Source organism: Mastigoproctus giganteus, chromosome 7 (genome assembly GCF_048544385.1).
Source record: "Mastigoproctus giganteus isolate SK-2022 chromosome 7, ASM4854438v1, whole genome shotgun sequence".
Classification (NCBI taxonomy): domain Eukaryota; kingdom Metazoa; phylum Arthropoda; class Arachnida; order Uropygi; family Thelyphonidae; genus Mastigoproctus; species Mastigoproctus giganteus.
In genome coordinates, this window is record NC_143581.1 from 8,061,309 (window position 1) to 8,085,113 (window position 23,805).

The 23,805-nt window shown below is 34.6% G+C and overlaps 1 protein-coding gene across 1 annotated transcript in view; it reads left to right on the forward strand.

Moving 5' to 3' along the window:
• The first annotated feature begins 391 nt into the window (after positions 1 to 391).
• The window catches only part of LOC150082467 (cytoplasmic tRNA 2-thiolation protein 2-like), a 28,274-nt gene continuing 4,860 nt past the window's right edge, over positions 392 to 23,805 (forward strand). The window contains exons 1-6 of the mRNA XM_090377772.1: positions 392 to 497; positions 6,795 to 6,866; positions 10,888 to 11,026; positions 11,894 to 11,954; positions 14,771 to 14,880; positions 23,010 to 23,176. Coding sequence (XP_090233898.1) covers positions 406 to 497; positions 6,795 to 6,866; positions 10,888 to 11,026; positions 11,894 to 11,954; positions 14,771 to 14,880; positions 23,010 to 23,176 — 641 coding nt within the window. The 5' untranslated portion in view covers positions 392 to 405. The remainder of the gene's footprint in view (positions 498 to 6,794; positions 6,867 to 10,887; positions 11,027 to 11,893; positions 11,955 to 14,770; positions 14,881 to 23,009; positions 23,177 to 23,805) is intronic.

The following is a 23,805-nucleotide window of genomic DNA, read 5'->3' on the forward strand; positions in this document are numbered from 1 at the left end:
GCCAAGCCCATACTCACCAGATGTGAGCCCCCGGGGTTATTCACGTAATAATTTTATTTCTTCATTTAAATATTAATGTGGAAATTTCTTTGACTGATATTAGGGGAATTTATAAAGGCGCAAAAAAAAAAATCATCTAGTAAATAATTGGTGTCGATATTTTGGAGTACACTAACCATAAAGATTTATTTATTTATTACTCAATGATTTTCCTTACTTCACGTATGTTCTATCCAGTAGAAGGTTTCCAATTATGGGCGCCAGATGTCGCTACTCTCAACAGCGTGTTTATTTGAGGCAGAAACGTGCTCTTTTTACATGGATTGTTAGAAGTTGATTAAAATTATTTGTATTTTTTTTATTAGAACAACCCGACGTTTCTTTGTTATTTGTTAATGTGTTTCTATGCCATATGAAAGGATGTGTTCCGTTCAAGAGTATGATTCAAGCTCAACTCACAACTGTGAGTGTGGTAATTTTAAAGCATCTAATAGTGTGTAAGTAATTTTCGTTTTTACTGTCTACATTTCATAATGCACATTTATGTCTACTAGAAATATAATACAGTCAACACGTATTTTAAACTCAAGGAGGAGGCACTTTCAGAATCCAGCGGAGATTTGAATGCGAGTAGAAAATACCGGCCTCCTCTTATATAAAATAATTCCGTTTACTTTTGCTGCGCAGTGAGCTGCATCAATTTCTATGTAAACACCATCTCGGCCCTTTAAATATTTGAAGCGTGCTCAGGAATTGAATTTATGCAAAGGCGAGTCACGACAAATTCCTTTTCTGGTGGCTCGCCTTCTGAAAACTCGAAATTACTATTAGTATTGGCAAATCGATGCAAGAAAGGAAGCTTATACAGCATCAATCCATCCCTTCAATAAATTTCGAATCCTTTAAATTTATTCAAACTTCCTACCTTCACAATACTAGGTGGAAGTTTATTCCAACAATCGGTTACTCTTTTGCTAAAGGCAAATTGCTACACACCTGTTCTGCAGTCATCAGTTGTTTAAATTTACATTTATGTCTCTTTATATGTATGTATCATGGTGGAATCGGAAAAAAAATCATTAGCAGGATGGCAGAAGATTGTGATTAATGATAATTCATCAGATTGGGCTAACATATGGGGCTCACATCTGGTGAGTATGGGCTTGACACCCCAGGGCCCTGAGTTGGATGTCATCATTCTTCTCTTTCTTGGTGAATCCTTTCTACTTCTGATTCTTGCTCTCTCTCTCTCTCAGGGTAATTCAGAATTTTTTTTTTTTGGCTGGTGCAACATAAACCTCAGGCTTCCCTGCACCACATGGCTATTAATAATAATAATAATAATAATAATAATAATAATAATAAGAGGTGGGAATTCCCAAGGATCCCCACCTCTTATATACTGGGACTGCTCTCGATTTTCTTAAGTGATATCAAAATTTGAAGATGATATACAGATTGGTAGAGTAGTTAATGACTTAGATGTTCAGAAAAGTAGCAGCTATCTTTTAATGCATAACAATTCAAGGTCTTACAGTGGGGAAATAGCAACCCCAAAATAACACACATACGTCAGTGGGTTGAGCTAAAAAGAGTAGGGGAAGAAAGATTTAGGATCCTCAAATCCCATGGTGTTCTATTGATGATATCAAGCATTTACTTATGGAGATAGGGAGGTCAGAATACCACTGTACAGGGCAATTATGAGACCACACTTGGAATACTATGTTCAAGTATGAGACCACACCAAAATGAACTTCTTGAAAGGGTCTAAAGATGGGCAGTGCACCTGGTAAGATTGGAAAACAGGTGCCCATGTGAGGAAAGACTAAATATGGAGGCTGCAGAACTTAGAAACTAGATGCTTTAGAGAAGATTTGATTGAGGTATGAGGCCCTGAGAAGTGTAATTAAATTGAATGAGGATGAAATTTTCACTTTTATAAATTATTCCAGAACTAGGAGCTATAAATTCAAATGGTGGGTGAAGGGGTGTTAAAATTAAATTTTAGTGTATTGCAGGAGTTTTCTTTTAGCCAATGAATTTTTAATCATTGGAATAAGTCAGGGAGGGGAATGCCAGAGGTGTATTCAACTCTGGCAGCAAGCTAGATAATCTTGTAATAACTGAGAGTAAAGTGAGGAGAAATTGTTGAAGATAAGCACAAGAAAGGCACCTGGGGTGGATGGAATCTATCCAGTTATATTAAAGGAGGCGGCGGCAAAGAAAGTAAGCAAACCCTTAGCCATAATTATGAGTGTTTCCCTGGACTCAGGGGAGGTACCCATGGACTGGAGATGTGCAAATGTGACCTCAATCCACAAAGGAGGATCAAAGGGAGACAGAGGTAATTACAGACCTGTTAGTTTAACTTCTGTTGCAGGGAAATTAATGGAGGCACTGGCTAAAGAAGCATTTCAGGATCATCTAGACAAGACTTCAGTTATAGCTCGGACACAGCATGGGTTTGTTAAGGGGAAGTCTTGTCTGACTAATTTGATTGGATACTACGGTGTAGTCACAAAAAAACTGGATGCAAAGAATAACTTTGATATCATATATTTGGATCTTAGAAAAGCCTTTGATACTGTTGCACATAGAAGACTGCTGCACAAATTGGAGCAGTGTGGCATTGGAGGCAAATTGCTGGTATGGATAAAGGGATGGTTCAGTGGGAGAAGATAGAGAGTGGTAATCAATGGACACTGCTCTTCGTGGACTAATGTTATTAGTGGAGTTCCTCAGGGTTCAGTGTTGTTTTCTGTATTTATAAATGATATTGATGATGGTATATCAGGCTTCTTGTCCAAGTTTGCAGATGATACGAAGGTTGGCAGGGTTTTTAATAACACTAATGACAGTACACTGCTGCAACAGGATCTAGAAAAGTTGAACAGATGGGCTGAGAGGTGGCATATTAGGTTTAACATTGACAAATGTAAAGTACTACATATGGGAAGCAGTAATCCCAGAGTAACGTATCAACTCAGCCACAAATAAATTCAGCCACATTCATCATGGCTTCCTAATGGACAGATCAACTGTGACTAACCTACTCCCCATTGAACATGACATAAAACTTAGCCTTGATAATAACAATCAAATAGACATTATATACCTTGACCTACAGAAAGCCTTTGACTCAGTACTACACAAGTTGCTTTGCCTCAAATTAAAGCACATAGGTTTATCAAGTAATGCCTTATCACTTATGTCTAACTTCCTTGAAAACAGGAAAAGCAGAGTTCATTTTGAAGGAAGATACTCCTCCACTTTCCATATACAAAGGGGAATCCCACACGGTTCTCCTCTGGGGCCACTACTCTTTGCTGTATATATTAACGACATAAAAGATTGTATGCAACGTGTTGTATTGTATGCAAAGTGCTCTCATATGCAGATGACTTGAAAATATACAAAACCATCAAAACAACACAAGACTGTGAATCACTGGAAAATGGACTAGACACCATCACCCGATGGATCACAAACAATGGTCTAACACTAAACTTAAACAAATGCTGCACCATGTCTGTCGCAGACTATCACAAAAAACACAAGATTAATTATCCCTATAAAGCTAATAATCATGAGCTATTGAGAATACATGAGGTTTCAGATTTGGGAGTATGGTTTTCTGAGAAGGGAAACTTCAACACACATGTAAATAAAACTACAGCTAAGGCCTCCAAATTCCTTGTACTGGTTAAAAGAATCTGCTTCAATTTCACCAAATGTACAGCTCATAAAAACAGCTTGCATAATGATAATCAACCCAATTCTAGAATATGCCTCACAAATCTGGAATCCTCACACCAAAATTCTTATAAAACAACTGGAACATATTCAGAAATCCATAGTCAGATTCCTGGTGTACAAATCTAGGTTGGAATTGAACACAAAATCCTACAATGAATGGTGCATTCACTTCGGGATTGTACCACTCTACCAAAGAAGAGCTGCAGCAGACTGCAAATTCCTAATGCATCTCGTGGCTGGAAAGTTCGATGCCCCCGAGCTGCTCTACCTCATCAACTTCAGCTGTCCTCCAAGAGTCTTGAGAAGACAAAATATGCTGGCACAAGAGCCATTCAGAACTGATCAACTCAGATTCCATTACTTCAACAGAACTGCAAAATTGCTGAATGAATCCAACATTGATATCCTAAATGAAAACATTAATATCAAAAAAGAGCTACAAAGGTTTTACAATCAAACTAATAGAGAATGAAAATAAATGACTAATTTAATAATAACAACAATAATAATACTATAAAGATAGGTATACTTAGCTTTAACAAAAAAAAAAAAAAAATTTTTTTTCTTCAATGAACAAAGAAATAACAATTAGAAAAAAAAAAAAAAAAATAGGGATAACAATAAGAATAATAACACAAATCAATCAATGCAACTACTTAATGTGAACTATCAAGAAAAGAAAAACAACAAAATGCTTAGAAATACAAATTTCTGTTACCATAGCTTTGCTAAAATGCAAATCGCTTGTAACGCATGATATGCATTGTATATGTTGTAAATTGGCCTTGTATATTTGAAATTGTATATTGATACCTGACATTGTGTACAGATTGTAAATAGAATGATTACTATATTGCTACTGTCAAATTCCTCCTCTGTAAGGCTTCGGCTGTTTTGGAGTAATATAAAAAAAAAAAAAAAAAACTCTGTGGTACCACACTGACAATGGTAGAGAATGAAAAGGACCTGGGGGTAATTGTGCAGGCAGATATGAAGTTTTCTGAGCAGTGCAGACAGTTTGCAAGAGTAGCTCATGGTGTCTTGTCAATGATATACAGGAATTTTTCTAGCAAGGATAAGGAGGTGATTATCCCCTTGTATAAGGCAATGGTCAGGCCACACCTTGAGTACTGTATACAGGTCTGGAGGCCTCATTTTAAGAAGGATGTAGAGCTGTTGGATGTACAGAGAAGGGCAAAAAGATTAGTGAATGGAACAAAGGGTTGCTCTTATGAAGAAAGGTTTAAGTTTTGCAAATTACAGTGTCTGGAGACTAGGCACCTGCGAGGTGATCTGATTGAGGTGTATAAAGCCTTGAATGGTTTGAGAATGCTCAATGCTGATGGGATTCTACCTCTTGCTCAGAATAATTGCCTGAGAGGGCATAAATTCAAATTGAGGAAAGACGGTTGTAGGATAGATGTGCAGAAGTTTGCCTTTAGCCAGCAGGTGGTTCATTGCTGGAACAAACTTCCATCAGTCGTTGTAGAAGTTGATAGCTTAATATAGTGTTATAGTTAATATAGCCTTATCTATAGTCTTATCATAAGTGGATGGGTGAAATAAGGGTTTTTTTTTTTTTTTTTTTTTTTTTTTTGGCTGATGCTATATAAGCTTGCTTTCTTGCATCATGTGCCTTTGCTAATGCTAAAGTTACTTTCATGGGTGGTTGAGGCTGATTAGCATTAGTAGAGGCATATGATGCAAGAAAGTACGCTTATAAAGCATCAGCCAAAAAAAAAAAAAAAAAAAAACCCCTCCCATTTCACCCATCCGTTCTTTTCAAATACTTGTGTAGTTCTGCCTTGAATTTATTTAAGCTATCAACTTCCAGAATGACAGATGAAAGTTTGTTCCAACAATCAACTACCCGCTGGCTAAAGGCAAATTTCCACACATCTATTTGACAACTGTCTTTCCTCAATTTCATTTTGTCCCCTCAGGTTTGTAATCTGAGCAAGAGGAAGGATCCTATCAGCATTGAACCTGCTCAACCCATCAAGGCCTTATACACCTCAATCAGATTGCCTCGTAGATGCTTAGTCTCCAGACTCTGAAATTTGCAGAACTTAAGTCTTTCTTTGCAAGAGCACCCCTTTGTTCCCCTCACCAGTCTTGTTGCCCTTCTCTGTACTTATTCTAGCAAATCTACATCCTTCCTAAAATGAGGCTTCCAGACTTGTATGCAGTACTCAAGGTGTACCTTATACAAGAGAATAATCACCTCCTGAAAGCTTGGGAAGTTCAAAGTTTGGCTGGATAGATACCTGTCTATCACAAATAAGTGGAGTGAAAACCCAAAGGGGCTTTCACTCCACTGGCATCATATGGCTAATAATAATAGTAAACACCCAAGAAAGAATAAAAATACTGTCAGAATTTGTTGTACTCATCCTTGTTAAAGCCCCTTAGGACTGTATAAATATGCCTATAGTTTCAAGATATTACAATTTACAGAACTTATTTGTCTCTAGGTAAGAATGTCCTTTTCTTCTAAGATGTTGGTGTCCAACATCTGTTTGTTTTGTCAGCGATATGTAAAAACTGGGTATTTACCCTAATTTTGATATTTATTGGAGAAATTGCACTTTTTCTTATGATGAAATCTTGCACAATTAAGTATAATAATTGTTCTTGTAAATTTTTTGGCACTTTTCTAAGGCAAGACACAGTCTATATATTTTTGTGTAATGAACATATTTGGAAAAATTGCGACTGTCATTAAAGTCATTAGATATTTGATTAATACTTGTGAGTTTTTGTTATATTTTTTTTCCTTTCCTGTTCATAAAATTATCATTTTAAGGAATGAATTTTTCCAGTCCAGTTTCTTTGAGAACCAGAGTTTAATTGTGAAAGAGTTGCATGCAATTTAAGTCTCAGATTGGTCAACCCACCATTGTATCATGACTCGCAAACATTATTTAGGTTAGGTTGTTTAATTATTGTTTTTTTTTTTTTTTTTTTATATTTTTGAGTAATTAATTCAAGTAACTCAAGTAAATTTTTTTAAATTCTTTTTTTATTGTCTTTAGCACTGGAAGTCATTGCAAAAGATGTGGAGAGAAAGCTTCAGTTGTACTAAGGAAAAAAGATCCTTTATGCAGGTATATTGAAATTTCATTGTATCAGTATTCCAAAGTATTTTTTTTTTTTTTTTCACAGGAAGTTTACAATAAATTTTGTTTTAAAATAAAGTTTATTATTACTGATTGTAGCTTTTTGAGTAAAGGATTAAATAAAGGAGTATTAATTTAGAATGTTGAAAGGCATTTTATAATGTGGGATACTGCCTCTGAGTAAAGAAAACAATACATTAGCATTAGGAGAAGTATATGATGCAAGAAAGCAAGCTTATACAGCATCAGACAAAAAAAAAAAAAAAAACCTTCCCATTTCACCTATCCATTCACTCCAAATGTTTGTCTAGTTCTGCCTTGAATTTATTTACTTGTATAGTTCTACTTGTCTGTCAACTTCCACAACAACAGATAAAGTTTGTTCCAGCAAATGTAGTTTTTTTGATTTTCTGAAATGCAATAACTATAATTTAAATATCTTTGCTTATTTCCCCACCAACTCCCTCCTCTCCCCAGTGCTGTTCAGTTACACAGTATTGGCTATTCAAAATCTGTAAGTTCTACAACCTGCTTAACATTGATTATAGTACATCACACCAACTTATGTGAATCAACTACCAACCAAAATGCAGTCACACCAGCATATTTAAAGTAGCTTAACTTTCTTTTAATAACAAATACAACTACAAAGCAAATCACCCAGTAACAAATGGTGGCTAAATTCCTAAATCATTAATATTTAATGATTTAGTATTTGCATTATATTCTGAGATAGTATTAATTTATTTACTTTACTTTAGGTTAACAAACAATTAACTGATTATTACAGCCAGGCCTCGCATAACACGAGTTTGATTAACGCGTTTTTCAGTTACCGCTGTTTGAAAAAATTATACCACTTTTCACTTTACGTGATGCAAATTTCCAGTTAACGCAATTTTTTATTTTTTATTTTATGTGATAGTTAAAAAAGATTTGAATTGCGTGTTAGGCTTACTGTGCTTTGGACGGGCAATAAACAAATGTTTGCCTGCTGCCCACCTCAGTGTCTTCCATCAACCATCGGAAAACGACGTGTTACTTGTTTGTCCCCTGCTAATAAAGTCAATGAAGACTTGCATTTAAAAATTCTAATTTTTAAATGAGCCAGATGAAAATGTTACCGCGAAGGAGATAACCGTAAAAGAACTAGATGAAATCTTTTGTATCGCAGAGAATCTCAAACAAAAGGTTTGAGGTTCTCTGCAGTATTTATTTCACCAGGGCCCAGAGAGGAAATTGATTGATGAAAAGAGAAAGTCAACTCTGTTCAAATATTTCTGTAACAAATTGTTTCTTCATTGTGTATTTTATGTCAGAGGTTCCCAAACTTTCTTGGTCCAAAAGAAATACCTAACAGTTCCGTTTATTAAGTAGTTAGGTCCAAACAACTTAATAAGAAATGTTGAAACTGTGAACTACCTCGAGCTAGTAGTTTGCACGGTGTCCAACAGATATGGAGTATCGCTGTGTTTCCCTCGAAAATTTTAAATATTCCATGGCGCACAGTTTGGGAACCGCTGTTTTTTATGCAATAAACATTTAATTCCATAATTATTTTCATTATCTTTTACATGGTATACCATGTAAACAGTTAAAAAACAGTTACCATGGTATACAGTTAAAAAGTTATTTAAAAGGTATTTTTAAAATTCTTTATGGACATTCCTGAAGATCAAGGACCAATTATAATTTTTCCTATTGATTATTATATTCGATTAATGCATTTCCGTTTATGTGCTCGCAGGACAAATTAATTGCGTTAATTGAGGTCAGCCTGTATAAGATCAGAAATTTAAAAATGGTTAATAAAGTATTGCCACATTTCTTTTTACTGATGACTATCCTAGTCCACAGAACACAAAGGACTGAGGGATTTGTGTGCTAAGGAGTGTCTTATGATTGGTTGGGGATCATTGGAGTGAATCTATTGGCCTAGGGTTGTTTGCTAAGAGAGAGAGATGCAATCTGTAAATAAAGGGGAGTTCCTACATTGTTGATTCTCTATAAACAGTACCAAATGGTCATTTGCCACTCTGAAGAATGCCCCTTACCTTGGGTTGATGTATTGCTGGGTGGAGGTTATTTGGGTATTAGCCATGAGCTTAAGATATCTCCTGAGGCCCATAGGGATGGGGTACAGCACTGGTGAATTGGTATTTCACCTAGTATCTGTTGATAGGCTGCAGTGGAGAGCTTCTAGTGGCCTGTAATTCCCAGAATTACTAATTACTGTATAGTCATTTCTCTCATTCCTCCCCCCCCCCCCCCCAATTCCCAAGAATTAGTATGTCTGCTAATGATGTAAGGAAGTGGATTTTTTTCCTGCTTCTTCTTCAAAAAAATCCAAATCAGTCATACTTTCCCATTGCCAAAAAGTAACTATCTAATTCCATTTTAGTCTATTAATCTCTCCTTGGCAGGTAATTTATTGCAGTGACCTACAAGGGTGTAGATGTGAGATACCAGCCTAAGATTTTTATATCTGTGATTTCTCCCCCTATTCTGTTGTTGAAAATGTGTTTCTCTATTGTTTATTTTACTGATTCAGTCCCCCACAAGATGCCTAGTTGCAGTTTTCACTTTCTGAGTTGCCATTCATATGGACATTGATTAGTATGCCTTACTAATCTTTTTGCTCTTCTCTTACCCCTCTCTAGAAGATCCGCACTTTTTTTAAGTGCGGCCTCCAGACCTAAAACTTAAATACATATATCAAATGTGATCATCATCTCATACAGAGAAATAATGACATTTTTCTTCCTACTTACAAAAGCTCCTCTAAATCAGTGTTTCCCAATATATTTTTCAGTTACAGACCACTTTTAAATTCTGTGCTGTTACAGATTTACAGATTTTTAAATTGTGTGCTGTTGGAAACTTCATCAGTTGGTTCCACTGCACAGAATTTAAAAATCTGTCTCAGATCATTGCAGTCATATTTATGAAAGCAAGAGCCCTTCTCTCTGCCCTTCACAGTAATTACATGGTTAAATAAATCCCACATCAGTACAGTGTGATTATTGCCACATAGTAGGTCTTTCATCTTAATGCTTGAAGAGTTGCTGCCAATAATCAGATAAATGGTGTATTGCATTTGCTTGTTGCCCTCTCTGACATGTTGGTGTGGAAGACAGTCATCCAAAAAATCCATAATACAGTATCTCTCATTATAAGACAGTCTGATTTACTTTCCCTCTGTCTGTCTGTCTGTTCAGTTGTATGTTATATTCATCACAGGTTTGGCTAGGTGCATTATGGTTTTAGGTGCCAATGAACCAAACAACCAACCAGCCAATCATCACAGGCATTAAGCTTATAACCCACTCCTACTCTCATTTTCGTTTTTCCAGTGTTTATTTCAAAACTGACATAACATTGCACTGGTCACCTACATCAGCTGGATGCACTGCCTTCAATTTTATGTGCTTCTTTACTGAGAGCATAACTCCTCTCACCTTCCTGTCCTAGGATTAGTGTACATGCAGGTAGAGATGCAACTGTTTCTACTCTTGGTCACCCTAAAACAGTTCATGTATTTGTTTATTCCATGAAGATCCCCAGCAAGCCTTGAAATTCCTGAACATTGTGTGACTATCACATGATAAACCTTTGGTAAACACTTCTTGAGTGTGTTATAGGAGTTTTTACCACAGGCTACTTTAATAATCAAACATGTCCAAAATATATTACAATGCGTGCATTATCTAACTTATTTAACTTGTGTTTAATAATCAGAACCTTTAGGATGTTAATTTAATCATTTGTATCCCCAATGCGGCTAGAAAAAAAAAACCAGTTTCCCCTTCTTGTATAATGTAATTTATCTTTTACAAATTATTAATAAATGTTTCTAATCTGCAATGCAGTTCAGTGTTTCCATTACTCCTAGGTGTATTGTACTGATTTTGTACTTAATTCTGTTTTATTTGAATATTGTATAATTATTAAGTTTCATATAATTGATCATAGAAATTCAAAAATATTATTTCAAACTGATAAATTTCAGGATATGCTTCTTATCTTACTGCACCCACAAGTTCAGATCAACTATTGGCAAATCGCACCAAGTTAAACCTAAAGATAGAATTTTGCTTGCTTTCTCAGGTGGTGCTTGTTCATCAGCATTGTTACATATGGTTCAACAGGTATGTAATTTATCTTCAGTGTCTCTCAGAATATTCTCAAAATATATAATGGTAGTGGCATTTTTCAGAAAAGTACTTTCCACTCTTAAGCGTTATAGCGAAATTATGAGCATCAACAAAATATAAATACTTAATTTGTTATACAAATAACAAAAATTATGTAGTCCAAAGTGATTGACTTGAATTTAGTGACAATCTCTTCAAAATACAAAAAGAAGCTTTTTTTCATGTGGATTCATTTTGTTAGTATAAGGACAAAAGACAAATTTTATTAACATTTAAGTGGTAGGAAAGCAATTGCTTGAAAGAATATTCAGTTTTAGTAGAGTAGATAGTGATTCTGAAAAGAAGGGTGAAAGTGTTTATTCCTCTCAAGCTGTTTTGAACATTGAATATTCAAACTGTTTTGAGTAAGTGTGTCAGTATTAAGCATGTCATTTTTGACACGTTGGAGATTGTCACACATGCAAATAACAGGGACATTTTTGGCTCAGTGGAACAAATTCTTGGTGCATCTGTTAATCCTGTTTGATGTTAAAAAATATGATCAGCTTGCATTTGATATTCAAGTAGTCTTTCCCACAATAACCTGAATATATGGTGATTTCTGGCTATTGCTCTTTTTTTTCTGATTACATATTGTCAACCACCTGTAAAGCATACATAGAATACTGGATTATTGTAGGCATTCTTTTTAATCACATTCTTTGATATATTTTGAGTAATTACTGTTAACTTAAAAATAATGATGCTAAATAAGTTGTGAATAAGATTTGTTTAAAAAATTCTAACTGAATTGAGATTTTTTGCTATGAGGAACTATGTTATTCAGTATAATTTATGCTGTTCTTTTAATTTACTTTGTAGGGATTAGCTGAAAAATCTCACAAGAAATTGTTGTTTAATGTTGAATTGGTATATATTGAAGGTATGTGTCTTATTTTGCTATATTAAGTAATCATATTTTTAATGATAATTGGTTTTTGAGGTTTTAAAAGTCAATAAAATCTCATAAAATGGAATCCTTAATATAGTAATAGTATTTGCCATATAGTGCAAGTAAGCTATAGGCTTTTGCTGCACTGGCACAAAAAAAAAACACACCAAGTAGATAAGAAAATGCAAATTATATGTTTCTCTCCTCACACAGGTAACTATCCAGTTGACCTTTGACTTTATTCAAACTGTCAATCTCAACTACCTGTGAGGGATTATTAACAGCTCTACCAATGACTCACTGGCTGAAAGAAAACTTCTTACAATCTAATCTAAACCTCTTTCCCTATAATTTGAATGTATGGTCCCTAATTCTGTAATTATTTATAACTGAAAATTCCACCTTCATTAATTTTACTAATCCCTCTTAATCAGGTCACTTCTGAGGCGTCTGGTTGCCAAGCTCTGTAGCCCACATAATCGGAGTCTTTCCTCATATCTTTTTCCAATCTCACTATTCCAGTTGTCCATCTTTGGACCCTTTCAAGAAGCTCAATATCTTTTTTCATGTGAAGTCTCTATACTTGAACACAGTACTCCAAATGTGGTCTTACAATTACTTTATACAGTAGGATTCTGGCTTCCTTATTTCTGCAGGATAATGTTCAATAAATCATCAACCATGAGCTTTCCTTGCTGCCTTGTTCAGTTCAGAAAACTTCATATCTGCCTGAATTGTAATTTCCAGATCCATTTCCCCTTCCACTGTTTTTAATTCAACCCCACCAAGTGTATAATTTATTTGGGGGTTGCTATTCTTCAAGTGTAAGACCTTGCATTTAGCAGCATTAAAACATAGCTGTTGCTTCTCTGACCATCTTTGAAATCTGTTCAAATCATCCTGAAGGAGTTCTGCTTGGTAGTGATCATTAACAACTCTACCAATTTTTACAAATTTGACATCACACCTTTTATCACTTCATCAATGTCATTTATGAGAATGAGAAACAACAGCAGTCCTAGAACCGATCCTGGAGGGACCCCACTCCTGAAGTTCAGTTTGAAGATGAATATCAAGAAAACACAGGTTATGTTCAACAAATTTACCAGACCAAAGAAAATCATGGACAAGGACTAGAAGAAATGGAAAGATATGTTCATCTTGGACAAGAAATTTCAACAGATGGAAACATCATGATAGAAATTGAATGACACATAAAATTGGGATGGCAAACATTTAGAAAGCTTAATATAGTCTTCGAGACAAACTTACCACTCTGTCTCAATCGAAAGTTTTTGATCAATGTATCCTCCCTGTCCTAATATATGGTTGTGAAACATGGATGCCAAAGCTTTACAAAGACTGAGGGTCACAGAGAGAAGTATGGAATGCAGAATTTTGAATATAACCAAATGTGAAAAACATGTGCATGGATTTGCCAACGAACCAAAGTCTGTAACATCATCGAAAAAACATATCAAGAAGAACTGATGATAGATGGATCAAAGAATTTTGGAATGGATACTCTAAATGCCCAAGAAAAAAACTAAAGATAAGGTGGAGCAATGAAATTGTGAAATTTTCTGGTGCACAATGAAAGCAGACAAAACCACAGTTGCTAGAAACTTGTTGAGGAGGCCTTCATCCTGCAGTGGATAGACAATGGCCAAAGATGATCATGATGCATTTATGAATTTTAATACTTGAGAAGCAAGTTGTAAATGATGCCCACATCTTCACTGATGAAAGGGCACCCACTATCCATTCACATGAGAATATTAAATGCATAGCTAATTTCAGATGAGCTGCTAAAAGCTAAGTAAGATGAAAATCATCATTCTCACATGATTGTTGGGTGTCTAATCTTTCATTGGTTTGGGTGTGGATGTAGTTTATAACTTGCTCGCTCCTTGAGCACTAAGATTCATGTACAAGGGGGTGACTATAAAGTTCCCAGACCAGTGCAATGAAGAGAACACGAAGTGAAGAAAAATGGTTTTATTTTTATTCAAAGTAATCAACACCTGATTGAATGTGCTTGTTACACTGTTTTCTGACAAGAGTCAGCAAAGACATCCAAAGAGATGATTCATTCAGCTGTTACATTTTCTTTATATTCTTAACATCCTGAAATCCCTTTCCCTTGGGGGCTGTTTTCACTTTGGAAAAGAGGAAGAAGTCCATTGGTACTAAATTGGGAGAGTAGGATAGATGATTGATCTGTATAATGTCAATGCCATGTTTGACCTTCATTTCCCTCTTTGAACTGCTTATACCAGTCAAACATGCAGGTAATACTTATCATTTCATCACCATAAACAGTTTTTAACATTTCATAAGTTTCAGTTGCAGATTTTCCCAGTTTAAAACAAATTTGATATTCTTTCATTGGTCCATTGCAAAATTGTGATTCTAAAATTCCTATTTTGGGAGTGAATAACTGATCCTTATAAGCATTCTGCCAAAACAATTCATGAAAAAGATCTGTAATATTTAGATCATATCATATATTATTAAAATCTCATTCTTCATGTTATTGCTATTCTAATTTTTATATTGTAATGAACAAGAAACCAAGTGTGTGTGTGGTTTGTAGAATTTGCAAAATTCTACAAACCACACATTAATTATATATTCTCAAACAGTTGAGAAGCAAAATTATTTTGCTTCTCAACTGTTATATATTACTACTATACTATATATATATATATATATTATAGTTGGTTCTTTTTTAACTATTGTTTAAATTTGATAGTGTTTGTTATGTAATTCTTGTCTAATGTACTTGTTCATTTTAAATTTTACAGATGGTATATCAGTTCCTTTACCTGCAGAAAAACGATTAAGTAATTATCAACAAATATGCCATTTATTATTAAAATCAGGATTTCCTGCATATGTTTCCTTCTTAGAAATGGTAAGACTGAAATGTTCTGTAAATATAACTATTTACATTAAGTTGACATTTCAGTATATGTATCTAAATTAAATGAGTAATTTATCTTTCATAAAAATATTAAATCTTAAAATTAATTCTAAAATGATCTAATGAATGGGTTAAATGTTCACACAGAATCATTTAACTGTGTTATTTAATTTTATTCAGCATTGCATGAAATAAGAGCTTGATTTATTATACAAACCAAAGTGCTCATAGGAGCTCACAAATTGTTGAGTTCTGTTCATGGATGAGTAGAGAGCAGTAGTTGCTTTATATTATGCAGCTAAGATGCAGCCTTTTAATTTAGTTAGTGAATATAGTGCTTGGACAATGTAGATAGAAATGTTGTCTGCAGAATAAGAATATTGTACTGTAATTAAGCAATTTGGATAATAATTAATTGTGAATGCTAATGTGTTTAATCCTTCAGCCACAGACTAAGTGATTTGGAATGAACTTCCATCTGGTTTTGTGAAAATGAGTAATTTTAGTAAATTTAATGGTGATTAACCAAATCATTAGACATGATGGGCAGATGAGATGAGGGTAATGTTTTCGTGTTTTAATTTTTTATTTTTTGTTGATGCATGTATAAGTTTGCTCTCTTGCATCAATTTGCCATTGTTAATACTAAACCAGATACTTGTGACTGATAGAGAAGGTTTTTGAACAGATGCAGAAATGGACACTTTTACCCATTCTAGTGGTAATAGTTCAGGTTTGACCAGCCTTGCTTTGTTTACTACAAAGATCATTCTTCACATGGGGAGGGGAAACAAATAACTAAGTTACTTTTTTTATAGAAAGGTGACATGTGTTACTGTAACATATCTGAGGCTTAAATAGTTGTTGTTGTTATTTGGTTTTTAATAGCATTAGCAACTAAGGCCATATTGCTCCAGGGATATGCGGTGGTCATTCCCTGACCTTTCCGCATCCTTCATATTTTGGTGGTCACGAGCTCGAATCCCGGTCTAATCAAGAAGCGTGTGCTACGCACTGCTGCTCCTGCTCACCTGGCTATGGAGGTGCCTCTGAATAGTTGTGCTGTAATGTTTGTTGTGAATGTGACATATTAATTTAGGATATAGTTTAATGATTATTACATCCAGAGAAGAATTATAGTGAACTTATCTGATAGATATATCCCTCCTATATTATTATATCTTTTAAATTTTAGTATGTCCATGTGAATATTTCTGCACATATTTCTTCCTCATGAAAATCACACCTTGATGTGTTATGTATTGAGTGCCAACTGCACATAAGTACAACGTATGCTGTGTTGTAGAGCAGCGGCTGTTAATGGAAGAGTAGAGAGTGAGCATTGGTTGCCTTATTAATTTTCTTCTCTGTGCAATTAAGGTAGATAAAGTCAATTTGCAATCAAGGTATGTTTTAGTTAATTTGCAATTATAGTTCTTGTATAAAATGTAGATAAAAATATCTCTCTGGAATATTAATAATTGTCCTGTAATTAAGGAATTCAAATAAAAAAAAAGTGTGAGTCAAAAGCTTTTATAAAAATATAATATTTACATGTGCAACCATTGTGTGTGCTTATGATATGTTCAATTCACTGCTGAATTGAACAAAAGGTATATAGAAATAGTTTGCTTAATATTAACTTTGGAAGAGTTGAATCAAAAAGGCATATGACAAGAAAAATATTTTGCAGTGATTCTGTATGCCTAAATTTTATCAGACAATTTTATCAGGTAGTAATTTTATCAGACAAATGTTTACTCTAGCTAATAGTTCTCTATTTGTATTATATGGAGATTAAAAGAAAAGTCTTGAAAGTTGTTTTATGAATTGATAGATACAAACTTGTGTTGCTTGAAGGAGCAATTTGGTTGCCAGATTTATGTTGTGTATTGCAGTTTGCAGTCAATTGAGTTTACAAGTACTGTAAACTTCCCTTATAATTTTGTAGACTTCCACTTGTAGCACCGTTTCACTTTTACTGCTCTTTTCTGCTGGACCCCTTATCAATCCTATGAAGTGGCATGCATTTTTTTAATGGCTGTTGTTTCTGTTTAAATGTTTTGCTGCATATATTATTATTTTTTTTAAGATTCCAAGAAGAATATAAACCTGGATATAACCCTCCTTCCTCTTGGTTTGGTGTTGAGAATAGGATGATAAAGACTAAATTTTAGGAATCATTTATTGTGCAGTTTGTTTACTTGATAGAAATCATTTCCAGAGCAGATGACATTTGCGTTATTTCATATTTAGTTTGAATCTTTGAAGGTGAATTGGCATCTGTTTACAACTCAGTATTCATCGTTGCATTCATGTACTCTCCCCAGGTTTTTTTTTAAATTTTTTTATTTCAACATTAATTTTTGCTTTTCTTGTACAGTAGTTAATGGCATTTGTGTGCATGTGTTCAACATAGCATCAATAAATTTCATTGCTGACAGCATTATTATTATGAGTATTATATTAAAAATTCATTTATCATACTTAAAGAGTAAATAAAGGTAATCCCTGTTGATTTATAATATAATAGAATATAGGAATTATTGAGCATTTAATAGCTCTCAATTATCAAATTTATTAAAGAGTAGTATACAAGATATGTTTAGTTTAATTTAATAAAATCTTTTTAAAAGTTTCCATTCTTTTTAAACAAAAAATATTGAAGGTACCAAAAAAAAGTAGCATAATACATTAACTGTGCATGCTTTCAACTTACATAAACACTGCAAATAAAAGCTAAATATGAGGATTATCTTATCTACTGAAATATTGATGAATGTAAATTTTAAGTGGAATCCTCCCCCTTTTAAGGCTGTTTTTAAGAGGTCTCATAAGGAGATATTCTACTTATAATGCTTTCCCATTTATAATGCTCTTTGGGATCAGTTCAATTGAAAGTTTGATAACCAGAGTTTACACTTTATTTATTTTCAGTTATGAGGTTTGTATCTATCAATTTATACATCAAGTTATGAGTTTTCAGTTTGTATCTATCAATTCGTCTAACAACTTTCAAGACTTTTCTTTTAACCTCCATATAATACAAATAGAGAACTATTAGCTAGAGTAAACATTAAGAAGAGCACCAGTACCAGTAAAATATGACAATATTTTACAGAATATGAGTAAATTGACAGTTAATTATGGGATATTTCCAAGGATCTGTATAAAGGGTATGCTAATACAAGGAGCACTACGAAAGTAATGCCCCTAATTTTTTGCTTTCCACACTCACTGTTCTTCTGAATTGGAATTAATAATTCCACTGGTGTCTTCCAAAAGTCTGAATAGATGCATCAACCAGTCAGCATCCAGTCACAGTTCAAAATCAGATTTACCACATTTATCCTCTTATCTGTTCTCTGGAATAGTCGTCCTCGAATTTCTGTATGCTGAAATTTTCAGGAAATTTCAACATATAGAAATTGAAGTACAGTTTCAACAAAGGTTTTTGAGAGTTTTGATTACCTTTTTGTTTTTGGGGTTGCCTTAAAAAATAAAAAGATGGAATTTGATAATATTCAATCAATTCCCAAAAAAGGAAGGAAAAACCCTCTCATTCAGTTTATTTTTATTTTATTTTTTTATGAAAATCCCAAATATGAGAGGTATTAGAACCTGGTAGTACTTAGTACGATGCATAAGTTGGAGGTTGAGAAGATGAAAGACGATATTTGTTGACATTAGACTTGAACTTCTGTAGACTCTAGTTTTCAGGAAATATGTATGAAGGAAGGTTGTTCCAGAAAACAGTGGTTGAATGAATAAACAAGGAAGATGAAAAGTTGGTTCTGTGAGTTTGAAGATGGACAGTAAATGGATGTTGGCTGGTGGCGGCATGTGTTCAGACTATTTTGAAAGAGAGAGAGAGAGAGAGAGAGAGAGAGAGAGCAGGAATTATAGAAGCCAATTCAGAAGAACAGTGCCCATGGAAGTATCTGTAGAAAAGATACTTCCATGGGCACTGTGGAAGTATCTGTAGAAAAGGCATGCAGCAGAAACAGTAAGTCTATGAGACAGAGTGGAGAGAGACTGTTAGAGATGAGTCATTAATTAACCTAACTGTCCTCTTCTGAATGGAATCTAGAAGCCTGAGAGATTTTGGGGGCACCAGCCCAGATGTGGGAACAATATTCCATTGTAGGGCGTATTTGCGATTTGTACAGAGTGAACAGCTGTTTGCTCAGTACAAATCTGAACTGTCCTGTCAGTTGTTTGGAAGAAAAGTAATGCTGAGTGTGAAAGAGAAAAACCAAGTTTTTTGATGCAGAGGAAGCAATATTTTTAATGTGCTTGTGCCAAGAGAGATTAGAAGTCAGGGTAATCCCCAAAAGAGATATATCATCTTGCCTAGAAATCGGAGTTCATCAAAGATAATCATAGGAGCAGAAGAATCCTTTTTGTGAAATATAAGACAGGACTGAGTTTTAGAAGGATTAAAATCAACTAAGTTGTCTTTGCCCCACTGGAGAATTACCTAGAGATCTGCATTTAAGGAATTGGTATCGGAACAGAGAAGTTGAAGCTGACTGAGCAGGCAAGGTTGCTCAAACTGGAAAGTGGAATGCAATGTGCTATCATCAGCAAAACTATGGATGGGATTTCGGGTCAATGGAAGAAGGTCATTAATATACAAGAGGAAATGAGTGGGGGGAAACAACTGAACCTTCGGGGACACCAGCATTAGTGGAGAAGTTAGAAGACAGCGAGCCATCTACCATCACCCTCAGTGAGTGGTCAGAGAGAAAACTGGATAACCAATTGCAAAAAACAGTTTGCAAACCACAAGAATGGAAGCTTGTTTAGAATACCTTTATGCCAAACAAAATTGAAAGCCTTTGAGGTGTCAAGAGCAACTGCATGTTTCACTGAACTTTTCCATTGAATTTGTCCATAAATAGATAAGATAAGCCAGAATGTCACTAGTGGATTTACACTGACGGAATCCATACTGGCGATTGTTGATCAGATGGAAGGTTTCTAAATAGTTTGAGAGTTGTTGGTTAATTGATTTCTCCATTACTTTAGAAAGAGTAGAAGTAATTGCAATGGGGCAATAATTGGATGAGAGGGTTTTGTCACCCTTTTAAGGAACTGGCTGGATATGAGCAAATTTCCAAGCAGAAGGAAAAACACCTTTGGAATAAGAAAGTGAAAAAAGCAGCAAAGAACAGGAGTAAGTTCAGGAGTGCAGGTTTTGAAAACAAGTGAAAAAAAATATCATCAGGACCTGGAGCTTTCTTAGCATTGAGATTCGTTAAAATCCTCCTGACATCCTTTTGATGGATGACCACAGGAGGAATTGAATGAGGTATTCTGGGAATGGTGGGAGGTGTTTTACCAAGATCATTAATACATGAGTTGGAAGAAAATTGGGATGCTAACAGGTCAGCTTTATCCTTGGCTGAAGTGACAACAGAACCATCTGGTTTGGACAGAGGTGGGAGCAGAGATGGGCAAAAGTTGTGGCCAATAGACCAGAATTTTCTTTGGCAAGAGACCAGAATGCTCGATTACCATTAGGGCAAGAATCAAGTTTTCTACTCTTAGCCTGTTCAAAATCTAGTTTGGACTGATTAATAACTGCTTTACAATTGTTGCGAGCTCTGGTGTAGACAGAAAATGAAACTGAAGAATTGGAAATAAGCCAATTATGATATGCAACATTCTTCTCTTGAACAGCATTAGCATATTTATTAGAAAACTAAGGTTTAGATTAAGTACGAGAATTTAAGTTGGAGTGTGGAATAAAGGATTCCATTCCTGCAAGAGTAATTTCACTGACACAATCTGAGCAAATGTTGACATCAGAAGTTTTTAAACAGTAATCTGACCAAGGAAAAGAAGAAAAGAAATCTCGCAGGTCATCCCATTTTACATTCTTGTAAAGTCAAACAACACGAGAATTCTCATGGGAATAGCCATGAGAAAAAGGCTCTATTGGAAAATAGACAATCACCAAGTTGTGTTCTGAGGTGTCTAAAGGACCACTCTCACTTTGATTGTGTACTTAGAAGGGTTGTTTGTGAGAAAAAGATCAAGCATATTGGCTGTATGGTTAGGATTGTCCCGTATTCTGGTAGGTAAATGAACAATCTGTGTGAGGTCATTAGTAATTGCAAAGCCTCAGCGTCTTGACCAGCTGGATCTGTGTGACTAAAAAATGGAAACCAGCTGGAGTTGTGAACATTAAAATCACCAAGGAAAATTACCTCACTGTTAGGAAAGTTGGACTGGAGAAAGTCAAGTTGCAAAGAGAGGAAGTCAGAGTTCCAAGTGATTAGTGTGAGAATGGTAGAGACAACAGATGAATTTGACAGAATGAGGTAAAGAGATTTTAAGCCAGGGAAGATCGAAAAGAGGAGATTCCAATTACCAAGTCTCTGACAGGAAATATCGGAACAGACATATGCACAAGTACCACCTTTGAGGCAAAAGGAATCATACAGCGAATAATTTGATCACCTGAGATGTGCTGTGGTTGAATCAACCGATAACTGAGATTCTGTCAGAAAAAGTGCATGGGGTTTGGCAGACTGTAAGTTAACATCATATTGCTCTTTCTTCAGTCCATTCTAAAGTAATGGGAAAAATGCATATCCTGTCAACTCTTACATTGCTTTGAAATCTTCCATTCAAATTAATGGTGGCTAATATGGATTCCTGTCAAATCTACAGATAACTCATTTTATAAATTTCATGGAAAAGTTTGTAGAAATGCAGACTCTTACTCTAGTAATTTCAGAAGTATTTTGACTTAATTTTTTCATAAATATTTTCCAAGCAGCTTCTGTTCTATGTACCTGCATAGTTCATGTGGCAATAAATCTCAACACAGTACAACACAACACTACATAACATGCTGACCGGGCTAGCCAGGTAGGTAAAGTGCCTGCCTGGCAACCCAAATGTCGCGGATTCGATTCCCACCTCGGGCTTGGATCACAGTAAAATGCAAAAACTTAAAAAAACAATACACAACTAACCAATCAATCAAATCTGTTCTCTGGTCTATCTCCTACCTTTTGCAATTGGGTAACTAGGGCCCCTCCCTCCTCACTTGGTATGAGCATGGATGGCACTCTTGTCTCCAAACTTTTTCACCTACGTGACATGCCTCATGGGTAATCGAAAGTACAAACTTTCCCTTACTCTTCTCTTCTTTTTATTGGTTACCTTATTTCTTTGAAGTCCATTGAGAGTAGTCAGTGGGAGGAAGTAATTAATATTCTGATATTTGTAAAATTATTATGCTGTGCTTTGCTTGTTCCTGAAGGTTCTCTGTGATGAATCCATATATTTTTAATTTTGCACAAGAGCTATTTCTGAGTTCAAGTAATTACATCCTACTTGAAATGCCCAGAGAAGCATTTCATGCAGAAAATAAAATAAGTTAGTATTTCATTAGGGAGTAACATTCTATCTAGATCATTGATTTATTCATTGCAATATGGATTTGGACTTGTTCTTTGACTGAACAAGTCCAAAATGAGAAGTGTTGTTCTGTCTGGATTTATGGCTAATCATGCTTAGAAGGAAGTTGGCAGAAAATTGGAGTATTATAGTTGTACATGACTAGTTTCAAAAAAAAAAAAAAAAACTGTCTTTTTGCATTTCTAGTACTCTAAATTAAAAAGCCATTTTTGACTTTTGTCACTTTTTTTCCACTCCTTAAGCACATATTGTGCTTAAGGAGTAGGCAAATGAATGGTCAGAGATAATCAGTTATTTTCTATACAAACATAGAGATGGCTGTTTTCTTAAATTAGTGAGAATGCTAGAGTGTAGCATTAATCTTGAGCACTAAGTTTTGCTGCAAGAGAAGCACTGCTCTGCTTCCCTTGATCAGTACAGGCCTTTGTTTGTTTAACCTGCTGTTTTTTTTTTTTTTTAGTGTTAAATTATTTCATTAGGTGTTCTTTTTTGTATACAGGTAGCAGTTAGCACCTATAGCATTACTTGTTGCAGTTTGCAACAATTCCTGTGCATACTGCAACAGTGTTAATTATGTAAATTGGTATTAAAAATATTATTTATTATTTAGTTTTAGTATGAAATTGTAAGATATTTAACTAAACAATTTACTTTATTTTATTGTTTGATTTTTATGAATAAAGGCATTTAGAAATATTGAAGAACCTGTAATCTGTCATCCAGTTGAAAATTTAGATTTTCTGGAAGAAATGAACTTGCCACTTATAAACAAGTTAGGTAGTAGAATCAAAGATTCTTTGGAAACATTTACATCTGTCACTTCAAAAGAAGATTTTATAAAATACTTGAGGTATGTTTTAACTTAATTTTGGTCATTATAGGCATGTAATTATAGCATATTTGGGGGGAAATGTATTTTTTTTTTTTTTTGGAAAAAATTTATTCATGCATGTTGCCCATGTGATGTTTTTTTATCATATATCTGGTAAAATTATATGCAAAACGACATTGAATCATATTGAAGGTTACTATGAAAGAAGCTATAGGCAAGTCATTGATGATCAGATCTGTGTGGAATGTTGTGCTGAGATCTACACCTGAAGAAAGTTATTGATCGCCTTAAGTTCCAAGATGGGTAATTCTTTTTGTAAGAATAACAAACAGATATCCATATGAGGAGAGACACTGAATGTGCGGGTTTTGTATTCAGTATCTCTAACTGTAGTGTGGATCTAATTCACTTGCATAAAGCACTGTGGATTGAGGACCAATATAAGCATTGGAATTTTCATATTAAAATGGTACACAAAAAACCAATGGTGATGAATACATACTGTTTGGGGAACTAGTACACTGGACCTCAGGAACGTTATCAGTATGTTGCCAACAATTAGAATATACTGCATCCCTTGAAAGTGCCCTATACTTGACTACAAATCCATTATTAAAACAACATGTAGGAAACAATGGTTCTCAACT